This window comes from Onychomys torridus, unplaced genomic scaffold, assembly GCF_903995425.1.
Source record: "Onychomys torridus unplaced genomic scaffold, mOncTor1.1, whole genome shotgun sequence".
Classification (NCBI taxonomy): domain Eukaryota; kingdom Metazoa; phylum Chordata; class Mammalia; order Rodentia; family Cricetidae; genus Onychomys; species Onychomys torridus.
The window spans coordinates 1-19,915 of NW_023412759.1; the positions used below are offsets into that span (position 1 = coordinate 1).

Consider the following 19,915-nt stretch of genomic DNA (forward strand, 5'->3'; position numbering starts at 1 on the left):
GGTGACTTTCAGTAGCCTGTGGAACTATTCACTGCTATCTATGTTAGTTGTTGAGTTGGGGCTTCACAAGTCCTGTCTGCACAGGAGCACAGTGACCACCAAGTCTCATGGCCTGCCACCTGTAAATAAGAACCAGAAAAGTACATATAGGCTCCTACTTATTATTGACGAGGGTGCATTTCAATATGTGAAACTGGCCTATCATTGCCTCACAAGCACCAATGTGGCTATAAAAGTTGTAGACAAGTTAGAGCAAGATCTTTGGTTCATTGTATCAGATGGTGACCCTGGATAAACTACACCATCCTAACATCATTCGCCTCTTTCAGGTTATAGTAACACCACCACATTTCTCCTTTGTGACAGAGATTGCACTGTGAGGAGACTTGTTCCCACTAATATTGGAGGATGGCGGGCTGAGGGAGGAAGAGGCACAGACAATATTCAGGGAGATGGTGTCAGCCATCAAGTTTTGCCATGACCTTGTCCCTGTCCTTCCAGATTTGAATTCTGAAAATATGCTTCTAGATGAGGAGAGAAACCTGAAGCTGAGAACTTTGGTCTTGCCACCAGGTTAGAGCTGGCAAGGTACTGCAAGAACAATGTGGGACCAAGACCTACAATGATCCAGAACTGGTACTGGGAGAGGGCTATGATGGGAAGAATTCGGATGTGTAGACTCTGGGTGTGCTGCTCTATTTTATCACCACCAGGAACCACCCCTTCTGAGGAGACACCCTGGACAAGATGGAGAGGAGAATCATAAAAATGACCTATGACCTATCAGCTCAATTCTCTGGGCAACTGGAAAAGCTAATTCACTAAATATTCACAGTTTCCCAGAGAGAAGGCCCTCCGTTGAAGACCTTCAGCATCATTCTTGGGTCATGAAATGGGAAGAAAACATCCCAAGTGACACCTACTTAGATCCCAATGTCCTAGACACACTGTCATCTTGGGTTCATTATCAATGCTGTCTTGTAATCCTTTGTGAAGGGAAAATACAATGAAATGATGGGGACATACCTCATCATCAAAGAGCAGTCACACAAGGGGCTATGGTTTGCACTTGGCTTCACCACTTCAGCCAAGCCTGTGGACTTTGGAGTTGCAACTCCCCTTCCCAGTACGTTTCTGTATCTCTGGTCTTCACCTAAAACAAATGGCCAGTGAGTCCACCTTTGGCCTCTTCCACACTCAGCCCTCACCAAGACAATTTAGCACCAGGAAACAAGGTTGCTAGACGTGCCTCCATGCCTTTATGTTGTCCCCAGAAAAATAGCCCCACTTGTATTCTTCGTGGGAGCACACTGACCACCTAGCCTCATGGAATGCCAACCCAACAACAGAGCTTGAACAGCCAATATATGGTCCTATTTCCCATCGGCCAAGGTGCATTTGGCTCTGAATCTGGCCTACCATCGCATCACAGGCATGCTGGTGGCAATAAAATTTATAGATAATGTTGAGGAAGACGTCCGGTTCATTGTATCAGAGATGGGGGTCCTTGAAAAACTGCACCATCCTAACATCATTCGCCTCTTCCAGGTGCTGGTAACACCAAAGCAAATCTGCTTCATTACTGAGTTTGTCCCAGGAGGAGACTTGTTCCAAAAAGTAGTAGAAAAGGGCAGGCTGCGGGGGGAAGAGGCACAGAAAATATTCGGGCAGATCCTGTCAGCCATCATGTTCTACAATGACCTTAACATCGTGCATGGAGATCTGAAGCCCGAAAACATCCTCTTAGACAAGGAGGGTAACGTGAAGCTGGCAGATTTTGGTCTGGCCACCAGGTGTAGAGCTGGAACTCTACTGCAAGAGCAATGTGGGACCAGGACCTTGAATGCCCCAGAACAGGTACTGGGAGAGGGCTATGATGGGAAGAAGTCGGATGTGTGGAGTCTGGGTGTGCTGCTCTATTATATCACCACTGGGTACCCCCCCTTCCAAGGAAACACCATGGAAGAGATCGAGGGGAAGATCATAACAGGCACCTACGACATCCCAGATAATGTGTCTGGGCAACTGGAAAATTTAATTCACCAAATGTTGACAGTTGTCCCAGAGAGGAGGCCCTCCATTGAAGACCTTCAGCAACATCCATGGGTCATGAAGTGTGAAGAACACATTCCACGTAAGACGTTTTTAGATCCAAACCTACTAGACTCACTCTTTGACCTTGGCTTTAATGTGAAAGAGGTTTGGGAATCCCTAAGAAAAAACAAATATGATAAGTTGATGTGGACATACCTAATAAGCCCAGAGCAGGCATGTAAGGGGCTGCAACTTGAGTTTGGCTACCCCACCTCAGTGAAGCCTGTGGACACTGGCGTTGTGTCTCCTGCAACCCCAGAATATCCCTCTATTTCTGGTCCTCACATAAAATGGAGGGCCAGTGAGCCCACCCTTGGCCTCTTCCACCCCCAGCTCTCACAACAGCACCTGCATGTTATGCCAAGAGCACCAGGGCAGAAGGCAGCCAGAAGTGACTCCATGCCTGTGCTTTTTCCCAGGAAGAAGTGCTGGACTGCCAGCTAAGGCCCCCAATCCACAGCCTCAACTTGCCCAAGTTCTTGAGCAGCATATCCGAACTGGAATCGCTATAGTCACTTGCGACAGAGTCTGACATGGAAAAATGAACTGGCCCCTCAGAGCAGCAGGTGCTTCTGGAGACTCTGCAAGACAATCAGGGCCTGCCTCTCAAGATTATGATGCTTCTCAGGGGGGCCAAGACACAAGACAGGACTCTGTTCAACAACAAAGTGGGTCCCTTAGAGAGGCAGGGTGCAGAGCCAAATAAGGAATTGGGCACACAGATATGAGAGGGTCCATATGTGCTTCGCATTTATTTTCATGTCTTTTCAGCAGAAAAATCAGAAATGTGTATGCTTGTTTTGTGGGGACCAATAGGGTGTTCACATATATTTCTTCACCAGGTGCTTTAATTAAACACTGCCACTTATCATTCCTCCTCAGGAAGACATCCTGCTGGAACATTCTCAGGTTGTGTCCAATGTTACTGAACTAGCAGGACACAAGAAAAGTCTGTGGTCAGAGTGGGGTTTGGTTTGGGGTGTACAGAGAGGGAGCTGATTTCAGTAACCTGTGGAACTTTTCCACTGCCATCTTGTTAGTTGTTGAGTTTCAGCTTCACAACATCTGTCTGCACATGAGCACCATGACCACGTATGCTCATGGCCTGCTAGCCCAATTAGAGGAACATGCAAATTCAATACATGTTCCTAGTTACCATCTGTCATGGTGCATTTGACTGTGTGAAACTGGCCTATCATCACCTAACAGGTACCCATTGGCCATAAATGTAATAGAAACTTAGAGCAGGACCTCTGGTTATTGTGTAAGATGGCAACCCTGGGCAAACAATACCATCCTAATATAATTTCCTAGTCTAGATTCTTAAAACAGCACAGTATTTCTTTGTGTTTAAGAAAACTAGTTCCAATGAATAAGTGATGAGGGCAGGTTTTTGGAGGAAGAGACACAGAAAATATTTGGGGAGATTGTGAGCACTATCAGCTTTTGCCATGACCTTGACATCATCCATTGTGGCCTAAATCTGAAAACATCCTAGAAGAAGAGGGCAATGTTCACCTGGCAGACTTTGGTATCACCATCTATATATAGCTAGCAGTGTACTGCAAGTGCCATGTGGGAACACGATCTTCAGTGCCACAGAACTGGGGCTGGGAGAGGGTTTGATGGGCAGAAAGCAGATGTATAAACTCAGGGTGTGCTGCTCCAATTTTCTCCCCTAATACCACCCCTTCTGAGGAAATATCCTTGAAGAGATCGAGGAGAATATTCTTAAAGGGACCTATGACATTCCAGCTCATGTTTCCTGGTAATTAAAAAACCTATATCACTGATTGATCACAGTTGCACCACAGGTGAGCCCCTCCATTGAAGACCTTCAGCAAAGTCCTTGGCCCATGAAATGGGAGGAAATCATTCCAACATACACCTACTCAGTTCCCAATGTCCTCTACATACTGTCTTCTTGGTTTAATATCAATGCCATCTTGTAATCATTTGTAAATATAAAATACAGTGAAATGATGGGATATAACTCATCATCAAAGAGCAGTCACACAAGGACCTCAGGTTTTTGCTTGGCTGTACCACGTCAGCCAAACCTGGGAACCTTGGCACTATGCTTTCACATTTCTAAGTACATCTCTCCTGCTCTGGTCTTTACCTAAAACAAAGAAACTGTGAGTCCACAATTAGCCTCTTCCACACCCAGCCCTCAAAACAGCACCTCTTGTTGAGCCAAGATCAGTAGGGCAGAAGGTGGCTAGAAGTTCCTCCATACTTCTATGTTGTCCCCCCAAAAAGAGACCCACTTGTATCTTTGCACCCTATCATGAGCTGTGGTCTCCCCAAGTATCTAAGGCAGTTGGAAGAGGAAATGACCTGGCTCCTGTTCTGCAATTTGACGTGGGAAAGGCTTTCCTCCCCCACTCCCCCCCCCCGAATATCAGGAATTTCAAGAGACTGTTGTAGTTAATCAGGGTTTGCCTTTCAACAGTGTGCTTCCTAGTGGGCTGTGAACACACAAGCCCATCTTATGTTCACCAATAAAGTGGCTTCCCTGAAAGAGGCAGGGTGCAGTGCCCAGTGAGGAACTGGGCAGGCAGGTATTTCCTATGCTGTATTTCCCAGTGTGCTTTTCTCTATAGCATCACTATATATCAGACCACAGGATTGCTTCATTCTTGAGGGCACTGTGGGATGTGATAACAGCACACAGAAGTGCAAGGCTGAGGTCCCTCCCCATAGACATTTAACCCAGGCTGAGATTAATGCTGGCCTGGTGCCCATCCAGACCTTCTGCACACACAGCAAGGCTGTATACAATCCTTCCCTTTATTCGGAAGCTCTGCTTTGAGTCTTCACTTGGAGAAATGATTTGTTCCCCGGCTGAGGAATCATTCCTTGGGATGCTCATTTCTGCATCCATAGGTGCAGCAGACTTAGAGCACTACCAGCATCATCTCCCCCAGGTATCACTCTGAGGTGTGGTCTTCTTCAGTGCATGGATGTCAGCCTCTACCATAAGAAAGGCTTGTCTTGAGCATCCATGTGGGATGGGGAGAACAGCAGATCCATTGTAAATAACAACAGGAGACAGGCCATTGTAGAGCGCTGCCTGTAGCCACACCCTAAAGATGGCACTGGCTTCTATCCTCTGTCCTCCTGATGCGAAACACTCTTTATGGTAAACAGCTCCTTATTTGGCTATGGCTGGATTCGTGTGCTGCTGGCATATGTGTGAACCTGTGGACAGTGCCCACGTGGCTGTCTGGGGTTGGCAGCCCAGAACTACTTAGGTGCTGGGAGAGGCTTGCCCCAGGAGAGAGACAACGCAACTAACAAAGGGTCCTGATTAAACTGTATTAAGGAGAGTCCCGTTGTTGCGTCATCCTTGCTGGTCGAGGCGGGTGGGACAAGTGGTGGCCCGTATGGGGAAAACGGAGAAACGAACATAAGGGGAAAGTTACCATGTCTCTCCAGACTCAGAACTTTTTACAGTCAGGCGGTATACCGGTAAGTAGAGCCGCAACAATTGCGGACAGAAAATTCAATAGAGCCACGACAAAAGCAGACGGATAATTCAATAGAGCCGCGACCAAAGTGGACGGGTAATGAGAATAACATAGTCAACAAGTGAAACCTTCTTCGCGACTATAGGGGGGGGAGGTGGGTAATTTGCATAACAAAACAAGGAGGTGAAACAAATCCAGCAGGTGAAACAAAACAAACAGTTGAAACCGGAGGGCTGGGGCAGTTCTGTAGAGGCTCCGAGAAACCTCCAAGAAACTTCTCAAATTGAGGAAAGAAAAGAAATATGCTAACATGGTTGCTTCCTCCTCTCACCCAATTTTTCTGGCTCTTAACAAGCTGCTTCTCTCTGAGAAATTGAAAATAAAAAAAAAAAACACAACCTAGAGCAGTTTTTGGAACAGTGTGATGTAGTTGCTCCTTGGGTTTGCAATTTCAGGAAGCCTTACAGTGCCTTCCTGGGAGAAATTGGAAAGAGACCTAGATTTTGGATACTGGAGCAGATCGCAGTATCACAGCTATCAAAGATTGGCCTTGAGGTTGGCCTTTACAGGCTTCCTCACAAACATCGCAGGGACTGGGTTATGCCAGTGTTCCAAATGTTAGTGCAAATTTGTTAAATTGGCAAGATTCAGAAGGTCACTCTGGCGTTATGCAACCCTGATTCCTTGAGCTTCCAGTGTCCCTCTGGGGGAGGGATCTTATGAAATCCATGGGCTTTCAGTTGAGTAATGAATACTCCAAAGAATCTAAAAATATTATGAAAAACATGGGGTGTCATCCTGATTTTGGCCTGGGAAAATTTTTACAAGGCAGAAAGGAGCCAATACAAACAGTACCTAGGAAACCCAAACAAGGGTTGGATTTTTCCTAGGGGCCGCTGAGGAGGGCATTCCCATATCTTGGATAACGAAGGAGCCAGTTTGGGTTCCTCAGTGGCCACTCTCCTCTGAGAAATTACATGCTGCATATCAATAAGTGAAATAGCAATTGGAGGAAGGGCATATTAAACCCTCCCTTTCTCCCTGGAATACACCCATATTTGTCATCAAGAAGAAATCAGGAAAATGGAGATTGTTACATGATCTTAGAGCTATAAATGAGCAAATGGGAAATATGGGACCCGTACAGCGTGGTCTTCCATTGCTGTCAGCCTTGCCTGAAAATTGGCCTATTATTGTGGTAGATATTAAGGACTGCTTTTCCATTCCACTGAATAGCAAAGACAGTGAGAGATTCGCTTTCACTTTACCGTCCACTAATCATGAGGAACCTGATAAAAGATAGCAGTGGGTTGTATTGCCACAAGGCATGGCCAACAGTCCTACTATGTGTCAATTATTTGTAGCAACTGATTTAGAACCCTTGAGAGCACGTTTTCCTGGCTTCAGATGCCTCCATTATATGGATGATATACTGTTAGCAGCTAAAGAGGAGAGCATTCTTCAAGAAGCATATAGCTCACTTGTAAAACTGCTAAAGCAAAAGGGACTCTGTATCACCCCTGAGAAGGTGCAACAGAGCAAAGTTGTCAATTATCTTGGCTCTAAAATAACTAATCATCATATCATGCCACAAAAGGTAGAGTTAAGGAAGGATCATATTTGCACATTGAATGATTTTCAAAAATTATTAGGAGATATAAATTGGATAAGAGGAAGTTTAGGAATGGCCAATTATGAATTAAAACCATTATATGATATTTTAATTGGAGATGCAGCCTTGGATTCACCGAGGCAATTAACCAATGCAGCCCGAGAAGCCTTAACAAAATTAGAGGATAGGCTACAAAGAGCTTTTCTTCAAAGAGTGCAAAATAATGATGATATTACCCTGTGCATTCTGCCTACCCAGTTGCAACCTACGGGGATTTTATGGCAAAAAGGACCCTTGTTATGGATTTATACTAAAATCTCACCTGCAAAATCAATTGAGTATTATCCTACTGCTGTAGCATTACTTGTTGAACAGGGTATTCAGCAATGTTTACAATATTTTGGAACATCACCACAAACACTAGTTGTTCCTTATGATTCTACTCAAGTCAAGGTATTATGTGCTGCCATAGATGATTGGGCAATACTGCGTTGTACCTATCCAGGACACATAGATTGCCATTATCCTAAACATCCACTATTAACTTTCTTTAAAGAACATCCTGTAGTTTTCCCTAAAGTAACTGCTTCCCAGCCCATTCCAGGAGCAAGTGTTATATTTACAGATGGGTCTAAGACAGGCTGTGGTGCTTATATGGTGGATTCTACTGAACCTGTAAAGCATCAATTCTTGCCAGGTGCACCTCAACAGGTGGAGCTTTCAATAGTTCTTGAAGTTTTCAAGGCTTGTCCATTTGCATTTAATTTAGTGTCAGATTCTAGTTATGTTGTTAATGCTTTGAAAAGCCTTGAATGTGCAGGGCCATCAAATCTTCTAGCCCTGTTAGCTCATTGTTTGGCCAATTACAGAAACTGATCTGGCAATGTAAGAATCCCTTTTTTGTGCAACACATCCACGCACATACCAGTCTGCCAGTTCCATTGGCTAAAGGCAATGATATAGTGGACCAGTGTACTAGACAGGAATGGATGTTTGTGGCTTCTGCCATACAACGAGCACATGCTTTCCACAAAGAATTTCATGTTAATGCAAGGACATTACAACAAAAGTTTTCTATCTCACGTGCGGATGCACAAAAGGTGGTACTAGATTGTCCCCAATGTGTCATTTTTCATCATCCTTCTAGATTAGGAGTTAACCCTCGTGGTTTGCTCCCCTTAAAAATATGGCAAATGGATGTTACACACATCTCTGAATTTGGACGTGTCAAATATGCACATGTATCTGTTGATACCTGTTCTGGAATCATTCATGCCACCCCAATGGCAAGAGAGAAAGCCTCTCACGTTATTGCTCATTGCTTAGAAGCTTGGGCAGCATGGGGTAAGCCTCAACAGTTAAAAACAGACAATGGTCCTGCATATACCGGACAGAAGTTCGCTTCCTTCTGTCAACAGATGAATGTGCAACTTGTACATGGCCTACCATATAATCCACAAGGTCAAGGCATTGTGGAGCATGCTCATCACTCCTTAAAGGAGTTGCTTCAAAAACAAAAAGGGGGGAATAGGCTATGGCCGTACCCCTAAGGACAGACTCTTTCTTGCATTATTTACTCTGAATTTTTTGAATTTGGATGCTTCCAATTGTTCTGCTGCAGATTTATCTAAAAGGTTGTCTAGTTATCTTTTAGGCAATTGGACCGGAGCGTTTGATAACCTGATGGACCAGCTGACAGTGGCTATTGTCATGGTGAATTCGACCTGAGTGGATACCGGACTGGTGGAGGGATTGTCTTCTTGGATTGCTACAGCCATGGATCACATGAAGGAGTAGGCGGGAATAGGAGCCCAAGTAGGCTTGCTGGTGCTCACCTCCCTAGTATGCTTATGGTGCATTTGTCGCATTAGGATCTCACAGCGTCGCCATGCGGCCATGATTGTCCAAGCCTTTATGGCCATTGATGCAGGACAGTCCCCCCAAGCCTGGTTGGCTACTTTAAAAGATATTTAGGCACAGGATGTGAGGCCTGCGCACTACACTTGAGGTTATGATACACTGACCTCAAAAAGAACAAGTCTGATTACATGTGGGTTGGTACCCTAACTCCCACCTCTGTGAAAAGGGTATCGGACAGGTCTAGTGTTCTCTGGGTGGACGACGCCTGGACAAACATTAGTACATGTTCCATTTTAACAGAGATCAGACCTCTGCTCTTGCCTGTTGTTCTGTAAAACAAAAAGGGAGAACTGTAGAGAGCTGCGTGTAGCCGCACCCTAAAGATGGTGCTGGCTTCTACCCTCTGTCTTCCCGATGGCAAACACTCTTTATGGTAAACAGCTCCTTATTTGGCTATGGCTGGATTCGTGTGCTGCTGGCATATGCGTGAAACTGTGGACATTGCCCACGTGGCTGTCTGGGGTTGGCAGCCTAGACCTACTTAGGTGCTGGGAGAGGCATGCCCCAAGGGAGAGACATTGCTACTAACAAGAGGTTCTGAATAAACTGTATTAAGGAGAGTCCCATTGTTGCATCATCCTTGCTGGTCGAGGAGGGCATGACAGGGCATGTCTCCAGTGCCCTGTTTCAGCTTTGCAGACAGCCTTATGGAATAGGACAGATGAGTCCCAGATCGGCTCCTAAAACCACCTTCATATTCCTACCTAACTTTCATCCAGTCCAGGATCTGTGCAATGGGACCAGTCAAATACAGCCTCACTGCTTCCTGCCTCTTTGTCTTTTATTTATTTATTTTTTGTCCAGAGCTGAGGTCTGCACCCAGGGCCTTGTGCTTGCTAGGCAAGCACTCTACCACTGAGCTAAATCCCCAACCCCGATTCCTGCCTCTTGGCTGTCTAAACAGGGAGGGCCAATAGGTTGAGGCCTGGGGCACTGTCCATGCTGTCTTATGCTTTGACTGCACCTGTCACTGGAGGAGTCCAAACTAGCCTGAGTCCCTACCCAATTTCCTCATAACCACAGGGTTTGGGGTCTCCACACTGTCTACTTAAGATGCCAGGGCCATGGGAAGCCCATAGGCAGCTGCTCTGATATCTTAGCAGGGTTTGCTTGAGGACCACTACCCTGCTGTGCAGAATGTCTCAGTGTATCTCCTGCCATCTGAAACAGTGTTTCCTTTGAGCACAGGACTGCTTTCCTTCTGCTGCTGCTCCTGTGCCCTGGTGGCTTGGGATGGCCATTTGGTTCTCCTCCTTTGGGTGTTGATCTGTTAGAGATGCCCAGAGGACATAAGGTCTCTATCTGAGTACCACATCTCCAGCAGTGGGCTACATAACGGAAGTTAAACCCCAGCTTGTGGCACTTAGGGCTTGCCCATCCCCCAAAGTTCTGCCCACCAACACCTTTTCTCAGAGGGGGCGTGTCTTAGCCTCACTTTCATATTCATTCTCTGACACCAAAGCATCCACTGCCCCTGATGACCTATGGATAAAGTAGATGTCTGTCCTAGGTTACTTTCTATTGTGTTGAAATACCCCAGGACCAAAAGAAACCTGGGCTTTTGGTCCCAGTAGCCATAGGCCTCATTAGAGAACCCATCTGACCCCCTAGCTTCACTGTCTATGTGTCTGTCCTTGCTTTGAACCCTTTCCAGCATGGGATCCAAGCTGTGAGGGACTTGACACACTAGACACATCCTTTACTACCTACATCCTCTCCGTAACCCCTCAAAGGACCAGTTAGCTCTTAAGGGCTTGGCATGAACTGTGTAGGCTTCTAGAAATTTAGAGAAGAGAAACAGATGAGCTGCCTGCTCTCCTGTCAATCAGAATGCCCCAAACCACATTTTGCCCACCAGATCCAATCCTAGAACATGCTTCAGAGCTGAAGCACTCAATGGTACCAACAGACCTGGGTTTTTATGTTTGGTTTATTTGATTTTTTCCTGTTTAATTAAATGCTGTACTTCGTTATTTTAGGGGCTGACTCAGTTTCCTTAAGCTTCCTCTCCCATACAACTCTTGAGTTTGTAGTGTACATTTTGGAGAATTTTAAACCAGTGCCAGAAATTGAATATCCATTGGAACCATTATTTCTCCCACTGCCCCAGTTTCAGTTCCCACTAGCAGTGTGTAAGCATCCACATTTCTCCATTCCTTGCTCACCATCTGCTGGCCTTGGTTTTCTTGATACTAGCCCTTATGCCTTGGGTGAGGGGTCACTTACATTCGTTTTATTCCATGTCCCAGATGATGAGCATGGTGAATACTGTTTCCAGTCAGTGCTAGTTCTTTTGAGGACCATCTGTCTCTTCAGTTCACTATGCCCTTTGGGGATTAGCTGAAGTCATTTTTCTGGTGCCATTTTGCAGCTTTCCATGGGTTTGAATTATCCTTCAGATCTTGTGCTGACAACTTTTGTTTTTGTTTCTTGCCTTTTCTGCAGGTGTCCAGGTGTCCCTTTACCTTGGTCATATTTTCTTTGTTGTGCAGAAGCTTTTTGATGTCTAATAAGCCCACTTGTCATTTCCTGAGGTATATCCTAGACTATGTGGTAAAGTGTGTGCTGATTTCCTGTGGCACCTCAGATCTTATCTTTGATTCATTGGAATGATCCTAATGTGGGCTCATATGGATTTCTGTCTTCTGCATGTTGATATTCCATTTTCTGAGCAACATTTGTTGACAAAGCTGTCCTTTTCCCCACAGACTTCCATCACGAACTTTACATGGACTTAGGTGACCATTACCATGTGAGTTCATTTTTAGATCCTCCAGTGTATTCCAGCAATCCACACTTATGTTCCTTTGCTACAACTACACTGTCTATGATTTTATGGGTCTGTAGTATTAGGGTCCTGCCAGCCCCAAGATTTCTTCTGCACCTCCTCCTCCTCCTCCTCCTTCTCTCCCTCTACCTCAGCATCTTCTTCCTCTTCCTCCTCCTCTTCTCTTCTGCATCTGTCTTTTTTAAGGCAGGTCTCACTGTGCAGCTCCTCTGTCACTATGTGGACCAGGCTGTCCTTAAACTCAAGGATCCCCCTCATCATCGGCCTCCCTATTGCAAGGATTTGTGGTGTGTGCCAACACTCCCAGCAGGACTGTCTTCTGCTTTAGGACTACTCTGGTCCTTCAAGGACTTTTGGGTTTCCATATGAAAAAATTTTTTTCTTGTTCTGTGAAGAATGTAACCAGAGATTCTGGTGCCGGTTGAGCTTTATCAGCAGAGCACTCCCAGCCATACAGCCACTAGATCAAGAAGCCTTTCCATCTTCCAGAATCTTCTTCATTCGCTACAGTGTCTGAACATTTTCTTTATGTACATTCTTTTCATCTCATCATTTAGGCTTATTTGTATTTTTTCTTCTGAAATGATTGTGAGTAGGAAGGGATTTCCTGGTTTCTTTGTCAATAAATCTGTGATAGTTATGTAGAAACAGCAGATTACCAGGATTAGCCATATAAATAAATTCTATATGGATATAAAAATGTAAGTGCTATATTATGCCAGAAACTGAATAATGAATTCATTAGCTTTGGCCTGAGGATTTTTCTCAGGCCTATTGACAATCGGCACTCTGACCATTCAGAGTTCATAATACACTGCTCTGGACTTGGCAATCTGCCCATGGTAGCCTGGAGAATTTCTGTCTGTCTAGCACCCTTGTAACAGCCAGAGTGTCCTAGAAGTTGGGTTATATGGTTGATGAGGGAATGTGACGGTAAAAGATAAACTCTCTGTTTATTTATTTGGTTTTCTACAGTTCTTTTCCTGGCTAAATGTTCCTGTTAACTGAAGTATTACCCTGAAATGTGAAGATTTTTATCATCTAGCTGTACTTTTTCCCTTTAAAAACCCTTCATTCTGAGAGCTCAGGGCCATTCTCCTTGGCCTGGCTAGCTAGTGTTGGACGTGGACCAAGCCGGTGCTTATGTGTTTTAATAAATCCCTTTGTACTTGCTCAGTATATTGGCTCTGTGGTGGTCTTGCTTCAGGATCTCGAGACACTGTCATAAAAAGAGGCAAGAATCCTGGCTGGGTTCTGTCAGCTTGACACAATAGTCACAAGGGAGAAGAAACTCGGAAATTCCTTTCACCACTTTGTCCTGTGGGCATGTCCTTGGGCCACTTTCTGAAACCCTGATGAGGCCCTTCCTGCCCACTGTGGGCGGTGCCAGCCTTGGGCAGTGGTCCTGAGTCATATGAGAAAGCAAGCTGAGCAAGTCATGGAGAACAAGTGCATAAATTTCCCCCATGATTCTTGTCTCTGCTCCTTCTTGAGTTCCTACACTGACTATCCTCATTGATGGGCTTTGACTGGAATTTGCAAGCTAAAGAAATCCTTTGTTCCTAAGATGTTTCGTGTCATACTGTGGGACAGCAAGCTGCTGGATTGTGGTCCCACCACCCATGAAGAAACCATAAACTGCCCTAGTCCTTTGCTTCAGGCAGAGGAGGTATGGGCTGTAATGGGGAATATGAGCAGGATGGGGAAGGTGGGTCAGGACAGAGTGGCCATTTTCCTTTGGTCTCTCAGTTCCCACCAGTCCTTATGAAGTAGTTTATGTTTGTCTCAAAGACAACAAGAGGTTGAGCTCTGGTTCAGAGACAAGATCCTATCCCCAAAATGCAGTGACTCTCAGGAACTGTGAGATAGAAATGACTGGAGATGGTTGGAGAAGCAGACAGGAGGCTGTACAATAGTCTGGGAGTTATCCTGGACAATGGTCATAAGGCCAGTCAGCACCCAGGATCACAAGGGAAAAACTCAGATCTCCTCTCTATAAGGAGCTGAGTCAACACAGTGGTTTCCCAGAACTCCTTGAGGTGAAAAGGCATGACAGGAGGCTAGAAACCTTCCTCACTCCCAACCTTCACTACTCCCTGAGCAAGAGAGTAACCCTATGCCCAGAGACCCCAGGGGGGCTCCTTCTACTTTCTGGGAATTCATATTTAAAGTGGGCCTTTAGTCAGCCCTGGAAGCAAACACCTGGGTCAGGACTGGGACTAACAGATTCAGGCTAGAGAGTGGCCAAGCACACCCTATGCCATGGATCTTCCTGCCTTTAGTCCTGCTGGTCCAAAGAACATAAGACTCTAAACATGGCTTTGACAAAATCCCTAATGACTTTGCCTCTCTACAGGAGACCTGTTCAAAATGTACCTCATGCTCAAAAGGCCAGAAATGGTTTGAGGTACACTAAGCCAACAACAAGGCCACTGAAGACTGTGCTGCTGCAATGTAATTTGTAGATGAGTAAATATCCATCTCTCTGTCTGATCCACTGAAGCAGAAGCTGGTGGAGACTAACCTCATTAGATAAAAAGGGGAAAGGTACCTGGGGCCCAACATAGAGACAGCCACTGTGGGCTATAGATAGCCTGCTCTGATTGGTCCATTTCTCACTCTGACCTCACAGGGAGCAATTGTGAGGGATGAGTGCCCAGTATATAAGGCCATGGGCTGGGCTGCAGCTCTGTCCCTACAGAGCAGGAAGCTGATTTAGGTGACCTGTGGGACTCTCATAGCTATCTGGTTATAGTTGAGCTGAGACTTTGCTATCACCTGTCTTCACGGGAGCACACTGACCACCTGGCCTCATCGAATGCCACCCCAACATGAAGAGCTTGAACAGCCAATATACGGTCCTATTACCCATCGGCCACGGTGCATTTGGCTCTGTGAATCTGGCCTACCATCGCATCACAGGCATGCCGGTGGCAATAAAATTTATAGATAATGTTGAGGAAGACCTCCGATTCATTGTATCAGAGATGGGGGTCCTTGAAAAACTGCACCATCCTAACATTGTTCGCCTCTTCCAGGTGCTGGTAACACCAAAGCAAATCTGCTTCATTACTGAGTTTGTCCCAGGAGGAGACTTCTTCCACAAAGTAACAGAGGAGGGCAGGCTGCAGGAGGAAGAGGCACAGAAAATATTCGGGCAGATCCTGTCAGCCATCATGTTCTGCAATGACCTTAACATCATCCATCGAGACCTGAAGCCCAAAACATCCTATTAGATGCAGAGGGCAACGTGAAGCTGGCAGACTTTGGTCTGGCCACCAGGTGGAGAGCTGGAACTCTACTGCAAGAGCAATGTGGGACCAGGACCTTCAATGCCCCAGAACAGGTACTGGGAGAGGGCTATGCTGGGAAGAAGTCGGATGTGTGGAGTCTGGGTGTGCTGCTCTATTATATCACCACTGGGTACCACCACTTCCAAGGAAACACCATGGAAGAGATACAGGGGAAGATAATCACAGGCACCTACAACATTCCAGATCATGTGTCTGGGCAACTGGAAAATTTAATTCACCAAATATTGACAGTTGCCATAGAGAGGAGGCCCTTCATTGAAGACTTTCAGCAACATCCATTGCTCATGAAGTGTGAAGAACACATCCCATGCAAGACCTTTTTAGATCCAAACATACTAGACTCACTCTCTGACTTTGGCTTTAATGTGAAAGAGGTTTTGGATCCCTGAGAAAAAACAAATTCAATGAGTGGATGGGGACATACCTAATAACCCAGGAGCAGGCACTTAAAGGGGCTGCAACTTGAGCTTGGCTACCCCACCTCAGTAAAGCCTGTGGTCACTGGCTTTGTGTCTCCTGCAACCCCAGAATACCCCCATCTATTTCAGGTCCTCACATAAAACGGAGGGCCAGTGAGCCCACCCTTGGCCTCTTCCAACCCCAGCTCTCACAACAGCACCTGCATGTTGTGCCAACAGCACCAGGGCAGAAGGCAGCCAGAAGTGCCTCCATGCCTGTGCTTTTTCCCCATGAAGAAGAGCTGGACTTCCAGCTATGGCCCCCTATCCACAGCTGCAACTTGCCCAAGTGCTTGAGCAGCATATCCGAACTGGAATCGCTACAGTCACTTGCGACAGAGTCTGACATGGAAACATGAACTGCACCTCAGAGCAGCAGGTGCTTCTGGAGACTCTGCAAGACAATCAGAGCCTGCCTCTCAAGATTATGCTGCTTCTCAGGGGGGCCAAAGACACAAGACAGGACTCTGTTCAACAACAACGTGGCTCCCCTTAGAGAGGCAGGGTACAGAGCCAAATAAGGAATTGGGCACACAGGTATGAGAGGGTCCATATGTGCTTCGCATTTATTTTCATGTCTTTTCAGCAGAAAAATCAGAAATGTGTATGCTTGTTTTGTGGGGACCAACAGGGTGTTCACATATATTTCCTCACCAGCTGCATGAAACATTGCCTCTTACCATTCCTCCTAAAGAAGACATCCTGCTGTAACATACTCAGGTTCTGTCCAATGTTACTGAACTAGCAGGACACAAGAAAAGTCTGTGATCAGAGTGGGGTTGGTTTGGGGTGTACAGAGAGGGAGCTGATTTCAGGAACCTGTGGCACTTTTTCACTGCCATCTTGTTAGTTGTTGTGTTTCAGCTTCACAACATGCTGTCTGCACATGAGCACAGTGATCACGTATGCTCATGGCCTGCAAGCCCAAGTAGAGGAACATGCAAAACTCAATACCTGTTCCTAGTTACCATTGTCCAGGGTGCATTAGGCTCTGTGAAACTGGCCTATCATCACCTAACAGGCACCCATTGGCCATAAATGTAATAGAAACTTAGAGCAGGAACTCGGGTTATTGTGTAAGATGGCAACCCTGGGTAAACAATACCATTTTAATATAATTTGCCTCTTCCAGATTCTTACAACAGCACAATATTTCTTTTTGTCTAAGAGAACTTGTTCCAGTGAGTAAGTGATGAGGGGAGGTTTCAGGAGGAAGAGGCACAGAATATATGTGGGGAGATCATGAGAGCTATCAGGTTCTGCCATGACCTTGCCATCGTCCATTGTGGCCTAAATTCTGAAAACATCCTTCTAGAAGAAGAGGGCAATGTGAAGCTGGCAGACTTCAGTATCACCGTCTTTGTACAGCTGGCACTGTACTGCAAGTGCCATGTGGGACCATGACCTTCAATGTCCCAGAACTGGGGCTGGAAGAGGGTTTGATGGGCAGAAAAGCAGATGTGTGAAGTGAGGGTGTGCTGCTCTAATTTTCACCCCTGAATACCACTCCTTCTGAGGAAACACCCTGGAAAAGATTGAGGAGAATATCCTAAAAGGGACCTTTGACATTCCAGCTCATGTCTCCTGGTAATTTAAAAACTATATCACTGCTTGAAGACAGTTGCACCACAGATGAGCCCCATAGAAGACATTCAGCAACATCCATGGGTCATGAAGTGTGAAGAACACCTTCCATGCAAGACGTTTTTAGATCCAAATGTACTGGACACACTCACTGACCTTGGGTTTAATGTGAAAGAGGTTTGGGAATCCCTAAGAAGAAACAAATATGATACATTGATGGGGACATACTTAATAATCCAGTAGGAGGCACGTAAGGGGCTGCAACTTGAGCTTGGCTACCCCACCTCAGTGAAGCCTGTGGACACTGGCATTGTGTCTCCTGCAACCCCAGAATATTCCACTGTTTAAGGTCCTCACATAAAACAGAGGGCCAGTGAGCCCACCCTTGGCCTCTTCCACCCCCAGCTCTCACAACAGCACCTGCATGTTGTGCCAACAGCACCAGGGCAGAAGGCAACCAGAAGTGCCTCCATGCCTGTGCTTTTTCCCATGAAGAATAGTTGGACTTCCAGCTATGGCCCCCTATCCACAGCTGCAAATTGCCCAAGTTCTTGAGCAGCATATCCGAACTGGAATCGCTACAGTCACTTGCGGCAGAGTCTGACATGAAAAAATGAACTGCCACCTCAGAGCGGCAGGTGCTTCAGGAGACTCCGCAACACAATCTGGGCCTGCCTCTCAAGATTATGCTGCTTCTCAGGGGGGCCAAAGACACAAGACAGGACTCTGTTCAACAACAAATTGGCTCCCCTTAAAGAGGCAGGGTGCAGCGCCAAATAAAAAATTGGGCACACAGATATGAGACTGTGCATATGTGCTTCGCATTTATTTTCATGTCTTTTCAGCAGAAAAATCAGAAATGTGTATGCTTGTTTTGTGGGGACCAATAGGGGGTTCACATATATTTCTTCACCAGGTGCTTTAATTAAACACTGCCATTTATCATTCCTCCTCAGGAAGACATCCTGCTGGATCATTCTCAGCTTGTGTCCAATGTTACTGAACTAGCAGGACACAAGGAAAGTCTGTGATCAGAGTGGGGTTGGTTTGTGGTGTACACAGAGGGAGCTGATTTCAGGAACCTGTGGCACTTTTCCACTGACATCTTGTTAGTTGTTGAGTTTCAGCTTCACAACATGCTGTCTGCACATGAGCACCGTGCCCACGTATGCTCATGGCCTGCAAGCCCAAGTAGAGGAACATGCAAAATCAATACATGTTCCTAGTTACCATCTGCCAGGGTGCATTTGACTCTGTGAAACTGGCCTATCATCACCTAACAGGCACCCATTGGCCATACATGTAATAGACAGTTAGAGCAGGACTTCTGGTCATTGTTTAAGATGGCAACCCTAGGTAAACAATACCATCATAATATAATTTGACTCTTCCAGATTCGTACAACAGCACAATATTTCTTTGAGTCTAAGAAAACTTGTTCCAATGAGTAAGGGAGAAGGGCAGGTTTCAGGAGGAAGACTCACAGAAAGTATTTGGGGAGATTGTGAGAGCTATCGGGTTTTGCCATGACCTTGCCATCGTCCATGTGGCCTAAATTCTGAAAACATCCTTCTAGAAGAAGAGGGTAATGTGAAGCTTGCAGACTACAGTATCACCATCTGTGTACAGCTGGCAGTGTACTGCAAGTGCCATGTGGGACCATGATCTTCAATGCCCCAGAACTGGGGCTGGGAGAGGGCTTTGATGGGCAGAAAAGCAGATTTTTGAAGTCAGGGTGTGCTGCTCTATTTTATCACCCCTAAATACCACCTCTTCTGAAGAAATACCCTGGAAGAGATTGAGGAGAATATCCTAAGAGGGACCTTTGACATTCCAGCTCATTTCTCTTGGTAATTAAAAAACCTATATCACTGATTGATCACAGTTGCACCACAGATGAGCCCCTCCATTGACGACCTTCAGCAACATCCTTGGCCTATGAAATGGGAGGAAAACATCTCAACAGACACCTACTCAGTTCCCATTGTCCTCTACACACTGTCTTCTTGGTTTAATATCAATTCCATCTTGTAATCATTTGTATAGAAAATACAGTGTAATGATGGGGACATAACTCATCATCAAAGAGCAGTCACACAGGACCTGAGGTGTTTGCTTGGCTGTACCATCTCAGCCAAGCCTGTGAAGCTTGGAGCTGTGTTTCCCCATTCTCAGTACATCTCTCCTCCTCTGGTCTTTACCTAAAATAAGGGCCAGTGAGTCCATATTTAGCCCCTTCCACACCCAGCCCTCACAACAGCACCTGCTTGTTGAGCCGAGAGCACCAGCGCAGAAGGTGGCTAGAGTGCCTCAATACTTCTATGTTGTCCCCTGCAAAAGAGACCCACTTGTATCTTTGCACCCTATCATGAACTGTGGTCTCCCCAAGTATCTAAGGCAGTTGGAAGCGGAAATGACCTGGCACCTGGTCTGCAATTTGGCATGGGAAAGGGTTTCCTCCCCCACTCCCACCCCCTGAACATCAGAAATTTCAAGAGACTGCTCAAGTTTATCAGGGTTTGCCTTTCAACAGTGTGCTTCCTATGTGGACTGTGAACACACAAGCCCATCTTATGTTCACCAATAAAGTGGCTTCCCTGAAAGAGGCAGGGTGCAGTGCCCAGTGAGGAACTGGGCAGGCAGGTATTGCCTATGCTGTATTTCCCAGTGAG

At 45.9% G+C, this 19,915-nt stretch overlaps 2 protein-coding genes across 2 annotated transcripts; both read left to right on the forward strand.

Moving 5' to 3' along the window:
• The first annotated feature begins 511 nt into the window (after positions 1–511).
• Positions 512–3,027, forward strand: LOC118575861 (putative sperm motility kinase W). The gene is given in 2 exon segments (XM_036176237.1): positions 512–1,405; positions 1,407–3,027. Coding segments are annotated over 2 exon segments (1,206 nt in total). The 5' UTR covers positions 512–1,331; the 3' UTR covers positions 2,539–3,027.
• An 11,691-nt stretch (positions 3,028–14,718) lies between these two features.
• LOC118575860 (putative sperm motility kinase W) lies at positions 14,719–15,590 on the forward strand. Its single transcript, XM_036176236.1, is given in 2 exon segments — positions 14,719–15,106; positions 15,109–15,590. Coding segments are annotated over 2 exon segments (870 nt in total).
• The last annotated feature ends 4,325 nt before the right edge of the window (positions 15,591–19,915 follow it).